The sequence below is a fragment of the Euwallacea fornicatus genome, chromosome 10 (genome assembly GCF_040115645.1).
Source record: "Euwallacea fornicatus isolate EFF26 chromosome 10, ASM4011564v1, whole genome shotgun sequence".
Classification (NCBI taxonomy): domain Eukaryota; kingdom Metazoa; phylum Arthropoda; class Insecta; order Coleoptera; family Curculionidae; genus Euwallacea; species Euwallacea fornicatus.
The window spans coordinates 200,259-210,003 of record NC_089550.1 but is presented as its reverse complement, the minus strand read 5'-3'; the positions used below and the strand labels follow the sequence as shown (position 1 = coordinate 210,003).

Genomic DNA, 9,745 nt, shown 5'->3' with positions numbered 1-9,745 from the left:
TCTATAATTCCCAGTGCTCATTTATTTTTTCTGAATGTAAATTCTATAAACACCAAAAGTAAATAAGAAAAAAAAAACTTTGCTATTTAAAATTTTCTTCAATATTAAACTTGTACTGAACTTATCTTTGCCCAAAAATAAGACGCCATTCTGGTCAATTGAGAAATTACGCAGCTTATTTCTATGTCATCTTATATAGAGTTTACCATCAGCCTGGTTGGTATTTTAATAACTAACTTATAACTTCATTCGCCCATCGACAACTAATAAAGTTATCAATAAAAATGTGTCCTGATATTGGTCCGTTTCATATTGCAGTTATTACCCGGCTAGTACATATTTACATATTACAACGATATTTTTTTAACCAAATAGTCACCCTGAGAAATATATGAATTTTTAAAACATTTTAAATTATTTGTTTCTCAGTTGCTTTGTGATGTACATACGTATTACAGAAAAGCATCTCTCATTTCCTGATGTTCGATTTTTTATTGTTCTCTCATACATGGTGTTTCATAGTGATATGGGGCCCCTTTAAAGAGATATTTGTTGGGATACAATAAAGTAAAAATCTTGTAAAGGTATCTCCGAAAACCCTTCATTTTCGAAATACGTGAACCCAAAAAATAACTATAGCGTTTCGACCGACGAAGACAAAACGAAAATGAGGTCATGAGTAGGTATAATATTTCAGAGAATAACGGAAATTTACATAGATAGGATCGATCCAAACTCATTTTGTGTAAACAGTATGAATAATTTGAATCTACTGGCCTAAGGGTCTCTAAAAACTAGCTAACTTTTTGTTAACTAATAGTTTAGTCTGAAGCAAGTTGCATATTTGTGTGCGTGCATTTATCGGCCGATTAACAATTTGGCGAATGTGCGCACTCACATATACCTTTATACCAAATAATCTACCACTACATTAGCAGCCAAGAAAAAGTGGGTTAGTCTCCAAGGACTCTAAGGAAATACCTACATACAAACTACATCATATATCCCACCTAAAAATCAATGTTAATATTAAATTCACTATCCCCTACTCAAATATAGTTCCAGGGTAATTTTTTATAGACACACCTTAGATATTTTGTGTTAGTCAAAACGTATTGTACAAGTAGAAATGAAAAAAAAAACGTATTTATTGTTTAGGTTTATTAATGATTCTTTTATCAAATGAATAAATTCAGTTCAGAAACAATTTTTATCCCCGTTTTTTATCTGGCTTTGTACCTTTACCACCTGTTAACATAGTTGTTCCTGATAATTGAAATCTAAGAATATTAGAATCTAAATATTTACATAAAGCGCTATTAAAGTGTTTTCTCATATTATTAGGTGTACGTGTTCTAGAACGGGTACGTATCCTGTGTTATATCCGTTATGTGCTACATTATAAAACCATACAGCTGTTCGCAGTGATGGCTGGTAAAAGTCATTGTAATTTCAGACTGTAAAAGATAAACAAAACTACTGATAGTGCTGGTCGATCGGTAAACAGGGAATATTCCTCTTGATTTAGCAAACGATTTTTTATAAAAAAATAAACTGGATTGAACCGAAAATAAGTTCAGAGTGCATCAAACAGTGAACTAACCTAACCACCTAAAAGTGGTGAAAAGCGAAAATCGGGCCTTGGGAAGCGAATGTGCACCTCATACTCGCCTAAACTAATGTTTAGCCACAGATTGTTGCTTAAGGATATAATTCCAGGTAAGCGCAGGGCGATTATCATTGAAAGTTTTGGAAAAAGTTTAACAAACATGACAATTTTCGCGGCCCTTTGTGTTTTCTTTCCTTGCATTTGTTTTGACACTTCACAGTGATATGTTTAATTATTTGAGTTTACATTCGTTTTAAGTTACGGTTTAGTTGATTCAGTTGCTCTCGCATACTAATCTATTACGTGCAAAATTTCGAGTTCGGGAGAGGTAACGTGCTCAGAGAAGGCTAAGCACAGCATAAGCTCAAATGGTATCTTCTTCTTTATTATTCTTACACTAACTTCACTCTTGTTTATAGTTATATTGTTTAATTAAAGTCAAAATTTTTAGGCTCATGTGGATTTATGTTTCGCTTCTTTTTAAATAGAGTTTTTCATATGTTAAATTTCTGGTTGTTCTGCATCCTTCCTTTCTATAACTTGCATATTACAGTCTATCTTTTTGGTTTGTTAGGAAACGCTATCAACCACACACAAAAAAGTTGATTATTGATTTTAAAAGAGGACTCTAAATTAATGTGTAATGTTTATCGAAATCAAATTAGATACGTTTTAAGTATACTTTTCTTATTTTCTCCACTCTAGTACACTCTGCTTCAGCTTCATCTGATGTTCATGTGATCCCCTTTACCAGTACTTATTTACGTATTTATTTTTTTGCATTTATGAACAGTTCACATTGGATATTAATACTTAACAATATAAAGTACTCAACAGGTCACCCAGGCAAGTTCGAAACTATGCAGCCAAAACTTACTCTGTTTTCTGTTTCCTTGAAGTATTGAGTTCCCTTTTTCTATTGAATATCTTGCAAAGACAAAATCTGGCTTGAGGTTCATCACAGTTGATATACAATTTTTTTATCAGTTATATCATATATATAAATCAGATTTGATTTCAATACCTCCTAATTCATAGATATAAAACAATACTATATTCATAATTAATGTAATATCTAGTATATAAAGATTTAATAAATATGTTCTACCTATTAACCAAAGCCTCCTATTTTCCAAGTTAGCAATAGATATTTAACGGTAGTGCAATATAGTCACATTTTGGTTTTTATGCAAGACATATTTGATTGATATTAATCCTGTCATTGCTAATGCCTGTAATCTCTACTCCATGGATCTATGGCATAAGCCAACAAGTGTGTCAGGTACTATTAAAAATTTGAAAGTATTATTAAAAACCAATTATTTTCTTATTTTTCAGAAGCTTGGGCAATGTTAGGTAAATCCCGATGGTTTTATATTTAGGTAACCTTTTTTTCTATCTCTATATAACCAAGCACTATACACATGAATTTAAGAGAACATAATTAATTTAATAAACTATTTATAGTAAGTTATACTATGAATTACACTTGTTGCTTGAAACTTGCAATTACACTTATTGCTAGCACTGACCTTTGTGTCTGGTAACTAACAAGTTTTATAATTTTCCATAAAACTATAATTGAAGGACTCGATGCAAAAACCAGGCAAGTAAATTTTTTCAAAACATTCAGAAATTGATAAAACCTGAATGAAAAGAAGAGCAAAGAAAAACCATTGTTGCAGAATTTTCTTGAGATAAATTGAGCTACAAACTATGTTCATACATATCTCCTACATTTTTTTCCATAATACTACCTAAAATTTTATATTTCTCCCACTTTGAAGGCCTCTATCTTGGCAATGGTTTATGATAAAACATTGAAGTTGGCGCCGTCCTGCCTAAATTTTCAAATATATACGAAATGATGTTTTTTCAATTCGACGAAATTTTCAGGCATATTCAATGGCACTCTTAGGTCCCTATCCACCCGACCTGGAATTAAGGCTGATCAAGTATTGGTCGTATCAAAACTTTCTAGATTCGAGTATGAAAAGAAGAAATTTAAAAACTTGACAGATAAAGAAATGTTGGACAAATTACGACGAAGAGGGACTGACGTAGAAAAGTTGATAAGATATCATGATTTACATAAAAAGTTTGAGGATAATGTTGTAAACACATTGAAGAATATGGGCGTTGCTTTTAAAGTTGTTGATAGGTTTGTATTTCTGTTTTCTTAGAATAATATGTTAGTAATTTTAATTGCTTCTCTATGTATTTTTGTGTCATAGTACCTGCTTTAAGTTAATACAAAATGATTAATATGTTTACTATTAATTGTTAATATAATATAATATATATTATTGATACTATATTAGTGCAATTATTAATATTGGGATAAAATTGTTTTTAGGTATCAATACACAATAGAAGATGTTGAAAATTCAGATATTGTTCTTCCAGTTGGAGGTGACGGCACTTTTCTTTTGGCAGCAAGCATGGTAAACAACAACCAAAAACCAGTAGTAGGTTTCAATTCTGACCCAAATAGATCAGAAGGCTATCTATGCCTTCCAAAAAAATATTCTACAAATATTAGAGATGCAATAGAAAGATTAAATTATGTAAGGTTCCATATAATTGACATTGAAGTTTACACCAAGGTCCTGTAATATTTAGGGCAAATTTGAGTGGCTTATGAGAAGCAGGATTAGAACAACTGTGCTTGTACGCAGCCATCAAGACTTGGTCCCCAAATATCTTCATGATAATGAATTTGATCTTTTCCCTAGAAAAACTGAGTTTATTGCAAAGGATCAGACGCCTAATATATTACCTATTTTAGCTTTAAATGAAGTAATATTGTTCGTTCTTATCCGGTTCCCAATACCTAAAATGTATTCACTATTTTTAGGTTTTTATGGGTGAAACATTTTCAGCAAGGGTTTCACATTTACAAATGAGGTTAAATGGGTCTACAGAAAATACGAATTTGAAATGTTCGGGAGTGTGCATTTCTACAGGTACTGGTTCGACATCATGGCACTTGAGTATTAACCGATTGCCGGTGCAAAATGTTGCTGAATTATTGAGACTGATTGATATAGAGCCTACTGAAGGCAAGGATAGTTTAGCTACAGTTTTGTCGGATATTTATAATAAGAACTTAGTATTCAGGCCAGGTAAGTTATACTATTTAGCGTAAGTATTCCTTGTAGTTTTAACAAAAAGACATGCTTAAATATTTTTTAAAACCATTTCTAATAATTTCGCGATTTTAAAACACACTCTAACGCGTTACGATGCAAAACAAGAGCGGTCGGTTTCGAACTATCATTTTGGAATCGGTTCCAGGACACGTTCACTTTTTTTGAGATTGCAACATGCCACTAAATATCGGGTAGTGGCCAAACTATCAGTGTCAAAATAACCTTCAAACGCAATAATTTAAATTTTGATCGGCAATGACATCTCTTAGATGTCGTTGGGGGTCAGTTTAGAAACGAACCTTCTCCCCTATACTATTAGTACAACCTATAAAAAAATTTTAGGTCACCATGGAATGCAGATGTTTTTTTTCCAATATATATAATAAGCAGTAATTTTAATCGGAAGTTTAAAGTTTTCTCAATAATAACAGGTTCTACAAAATCCTTTTTTGTTTTTCAGACGATAAACGAATGGCATACACAATTAGAGAACTAATCTCGGCAGCAGTTTGGCCGGATCCAAAAGGCATTAAACCAAGGGGCTTTGCCAAAAAAATAGAAGTTAAATCCAAGTGTTTCGACGCTTCTTTGGTTATAGATGGAGGTGTATCTTTTTCATTTAACGACGGCACCACTGCACTTTTAGAAATTAGACCTGAAGATGCATTAAGAACTGTAGTTTTTAGGGACTGAATTAGATTGGGTTGTGATGAATTTTGCTTTTTTGTAAGCATTTGTTGGAAAAGTGTTTTTTCATAATTTTATTATGCAATTAATTTTTCAGTCCAACTATTACAACAACTGTTACCGTGGTTGCTATTGACAATCGACTCCATTTATGTTAAGTACAATTTTATTTTATCGCATGAATAAATGAATAAACAGAAGTTAATTGGTTTTTTTTGGGTGCACGATACCAAGTGTTCCAAAAATGTATTATAAAATTATTTAAGCGCAAATTTAAGAAGATATCCTTTAATTTTTAACCATTATTCGTATTCTTTTTTAACGTATATTAAGTTTTTTCAGAAACGTGTAAGAATTCGGATTTGAATATTAAACTTGACAACGAAACAAAATACAAAAAATATCAAGAGGCAAAAGAGTTATATTTTTAGTTGCTCTATTCGAAATAATTAGTAAATAGGCACTACTACTTTTGAGTAAAATTCCAACACACCAGCTTCGTAGGCACACCACTGAAACTCCTGACAACACTCTGAATAAACGAACGTATATTAAATATATATTTAAAAATCTCAAAATTTAAGACAAACAGTACGTTTTATAACAAAAAAAACTTGGCAAAACCTAAACTAATTCAGGAATTCCCTATTTTCATGGAGGACCCAAAATCGATACCTTCATCTATCATTTGTCCGACAGTCGTAGCAAATTTTCCACAGATTTCGTCTGGGGTGCAGCCAACCTCAATAAGTGTATAATAGTTTATTTTCAACCGTAGCATTAAAGGGTTGGATTGGAAATGATTAAGTTGATGGTGCCAGCCTTGCTTTTTGATTAATTCCAATAATTCTTCCCAGGTCGAAACAATTGATTTCTCAAATTATTTACGCCATTAAAATAAAAGTCAGGGTGGATTGAAATTCTTAAACCCAGATTCAAATAAGTCCTAAGCCATTAAATGATTTTTTTTCTTTGTGTATTTAACTTAGAAATGTATCTTTATAGGCCTTTGAATGCTGGACTTAAGACAAAATATAATTCATATACAGGGTGTTGAAAATTTAAAGGACTTCGGTGACGATAGGTTAAATTATTTCTACATGATATGGAAAATTCCCAACATAATCTGTACTCATATTCCACAGACGGAAAAAATGTCAAATTTTCTTGAATAAAATTGATTCAAATATAACATATTTATTATCTTATTAAATAACTAGAAAAATTATCAAATTTTCTGAAGAATGCAGATATTTATTTGTGGGATTCACTTGATAACCTAAACTTGGAAAATTTTTTAAGTCTTAAAGACGTCATTTTATTAAAATCCAATTTACGAAACTTAGATCTAAATTAATTGACTAAAGAAATCTTACTGAATAACAAAGTTAAAATGGATAACTCAAAATCAGTCACCCTGTATATTGCCTTTAGGAGATAGAAAATACTTACAGATTTGCCTGAGCACATGCCATTGCCATTGCTAATATTATTATTATTATTTTTATCAGAATCTGATATAGCCATATTGCTCATCATTTGGGAATATTTGTCAACTACTTCCTCAAAGTTTGATAAATTTACATATTGAATTGATTGAATTGGCAGGACAACGTTGGATAAACTCATATTTTTTACTCTAAAATATCACACAGGAATAAACTCATCTGTCAAATCCTGAATTACCAGGTAAAATTGGATATCATGAACTTATGTATGCTAAAAAAGTTAAGTAAGCCCACCCCTTTCAATGGATTGAAATTAGGTAACTGAAATTTATTAAAATGTGGCATTGAAGAGTATTATGCAGTTGAAGGATAGAGCATAGCATGTGAGAATAATATGTGGATCCACCTATTAACTTTTTTGCTCCAGTGGAGCAACCAGAGCCTAATTTTAAATCTTGAAATAGAACATCCTACATTTTTTCTATAACATCACTAGTACTTACAACTGCATCATTTGCCTAGCAGCATCCTGTTTGGCCTCTTTTTTTGTTTGGCCCTGGCCTTCAGTCTTGTATTCTTGAAATCTACATTCAATAATAAAGTATGGTCCCAGAATATTGTGACCATCTGAATAAGTAGGGTGGGGATATTTGCCTGCACAAAATTCATTGAGTTTCCCTATAAAGTTGATTTTAGGGCTCATGTTTATATTTGATGTAACTGTTGGTAGGAGGCAAATATTAGATGTCTGAAATTGCATGGAAAAGCTGTAGAAGCCAGTGAGTTTATTGTGGAACAAATATCAAATTAGATAATTTGTTTCAAATTCAATAACACTACTGTTTTTTAATATTACACTATGCTGTCAGAATAAAAGTTTATCAACAAAATATCAAATAAGTTGTAAAAAACAAAAGCATCTGTTAATTATGGGTAGGAAGGACATAATGTAAAAGAACAGTGTAGAAAACTAAAGGTAAAATATTTATTTCTTTACTTTATCTGTAAATAGTAAAAATGCTTAGCTCCCTCAGAACTTGGCAAAAAATAAACTTCTGATGTTAGAATTATGTTAAAATACTAGACATCATAAACTTAGCTTAAAAGATTTTAATGGGACAACCTATATCTATATAAATTTGCAACCCAAGAATCACAAAACATATTCTTATTTCTTAATCTTAAAACTGTGCTCAGTTATGATGATTAATTTTTTTTTTAAACAAAGTATGTTTCCACTTTTAAGCTCACAGCTTTTTTAAACATTTTGCAGAAAAAAATTGGAAAGTAGTGCTTTTACAATTTTTAGTCCTTCCCCAATCCTCTATTTCAAAAGAGGAATTATTTCAGTAATTTTCAGATCATTAGAAAGATTCTTGTGTCAAAGAGAGGCATACAAAAGGGGAACAATGACAATGAACAATGTAAACAATGACAATGAACTTGTAAACTTTTTCAAGAACAATAATAGAGATATCATTTAAAAAAGAGCAAGCTGATTTGCACCCCATAGGTGGTGCATATTATAGATGTTCTGTGGTAATGGAAAACAGAAAAAAATAAAACACAAAGTTCAAATAAAAAGCAATTACTGTGCACTGAATGACCAAAAAATACACTGTTAGATAAAAGATTGGTATTTGAGGGTAGAATAATCACTTAAGCATTTGTTGACATTGTCAGCAAAAAGAAACAGAATTTTTTAGTAATCAAATTCTTGATGACAATGTGATGATAATGATATATGTAGATTTTAGAGAAGATTAAGGAACATTTTACTCTGTATATAGGGCTGTGGACTATTTGCCATGTTTATTCCCATTTTGGAATGCATCTAAAGACTTATGTTACATTATCTTGCACTATCAGGTGTCATAGCATACCTCACTGTTGTGTACTTATCTTTGAAGTATATCAAGTTTTTGTGTTATTGAGTATATATTTTTTTAATCTTACCTCTACATTGCTTGATTTATTGCTTGGGTCAAAGTTCATTGTAATATTAAAATTCTCTAAAACTTTGGAGGCAGCATTATGCTTGGCCTCTTTCTTGGTAGACCCAATTGCACTAGCTTTATTATTGCCAACAGCCACACTACATTCAAATGTGGGAATATTGGAAATTTCTTCCAATACTTGGTAATGGTAATATGGAAATGGTAGGTTTTTCTTTACTGTATATTCTTGTAACACTGAGACTGGACTCTTTAACATATTGTACTTCTATATTTCAGTCTTGAAAAAAAACACATTGCACTATAGTACCAAAGACTGTATGTTTGTTACAATTTAGTAGTAAATAAAAAATTGACTACAGAGGCTACTTGCTTACCTTTTTGTAAAGAATTGAAGTAGTGGCTAATATTGACAAAAGTTGTGAAATTATTGAAAAAATTATAGGTCAGATAGAATTGAGGGAAATGTATAAATTATCAAAATTATAAATAAATGAATCTACGAGTCACCGAACATAGAAAAGAAGAGAAGAGAGGTGGAACCCACTTACATATATATAAACTATTAGCAAAAGTGATAACTGACATGTTACCCATTGTTCAATTTGTTGTTAACCTGTTCCGAATTATCTGTTACTGGAACTAGGACAATTGGTAGGTGTTTGTTATTTCAAATTGGTATGTTTTTTTCTGATTTTATCCTAATAGCATCATCTTTGGCTGAGCTATGAATATCGCTGCAGCAGTGAAATATTTGATTTTCAAAATTTACGAAAAGTATTCCAGAAAGAGAATAAAGTTCCATTAGAACAATAATGTAGGTACACAATAGGGTTATATATGTGTAGATCTATAAAAAGTTTTTGAAAAACGTTCACAAATGAATGTGAACGT

The 9,745-nt window shown here is 31.2% G+C and overlaps 2 protein-coding genes across 8 annotated transcripts; one reads left to right on the top strand and one right to left on the bottom strand.

Annotated features, from left to right (window-relative positions):
• The first annotated feature begins 1,349 nt into the window (after positions 1–1,349).
• On the top strand, positions 1,350–5,648 carry Nadk2 (NAD kinase 2, mitochondrial). Of its 7 annotated transcripts, XM_066286994.1 has the most exons (8): positions 1,580–1,719; positions 2,948–2,965; positions 3,506–3,770; positions 3,966–4,176; positions 4,232–4,408; positions 4,467–4,734; positions 5,222–5,487; positions 5,546–5,648. In XM_066286994.1, exons 1-7 carry the CDS (start codon positions 1,653–1,655, stop codon positions 5,452–5,454), a joined length of 1,239 nt encoding a protein of 412 aa, XP_066143091.1. In that variant the 5' UTR covers positions 1,580–1,652; the 3' UTR covers positions 5,455–5,487; positions 5,546–5,648. The 7 variants fall into 7 exon arrangements, with proteins under 7 accessions (XP_066143095.1, XP_066143091.1, XP_066143090.1 ...); XM_066286998.1 differs by having other exon boundaries at positions 1,350–1,719; positions 2,948–2,991; positions 5,222–5,648; XM_066286993.1 differs by having other exon boundaries at positions 5,222–5,648.
• Positions 5,546–9,437, bottom strand: LOC136341723 (RISC-loading complex subunit tarbp2-like). Its single transcript, XM_066287000.1, has 5 exons — positions 9,229–9,437; positions 8,853–9,131; positions 7,400–7,644; positions 6,901–7,087; positions 5,546–6,322 (listed from the first exon to the last, which is right to left on the bottom strand). The coding sequence occupies exons 2-5, from the start codon at positions 9,108–9,110 to the stop codon at positions 6,083–6,085; spliced, it is 930 nt and encodes a 309-aa protein (XP_066143097.1). The 5' UTR covers positions 9,111–9,131; positions 9,229–9,437; the 3' UTR covers positions 5,546–6,082.
• Positions 9,438–9,745: the final 308 nt, after the last annotated feature.

Excerpts from the sequence above, each read along its gene's own strand:
- LOC136341723 (XM_066287000.1), bottom strand. The coding sequence starts at position 9,110 with ATGTTAAAGAGTCCAGTCTCAGTGTTACAAGAATATACAGTAAAGAAA. Across the intron at positions 7,645-8,852 it reads ATAAATCAAGCAATGTAGAG|ACATCTAATATTTGCCTCCT; the intron begins GTAAGATTAAAA and ends ATGCAATTTCAG. Across the intron at positions 6,323-6,900 it reads GCATGTGCTCAGGCAAATCT|AAATCAATTGTTTCGACCTG; the intron begins GTAAGTATTTTC and ends AAATAATTTGAG.
- Nadk2 (XM_066286994.1), top strand. The coding sequence starts at position 1,653 with ATGTGCACCTCATACTCGCCTAAACTAATGTTTAGCCACAGATTGTTG. Across the intron at positions 3,771-3,965 it reads GCTTTTAAAGTTGTTGATAG|GTATCAATACACAATAGAAG; the intron begins GTTTGTATTTCT and ends AATTGTTTTTAG. Across the intron at positions 4,735-5,221 it reads GAACTTAGTATTCAGGCCAG|ACGATAAACGAATGGCATAC; the intron begins GTAAGTTATACT and ends TTTGTTTTTCAG.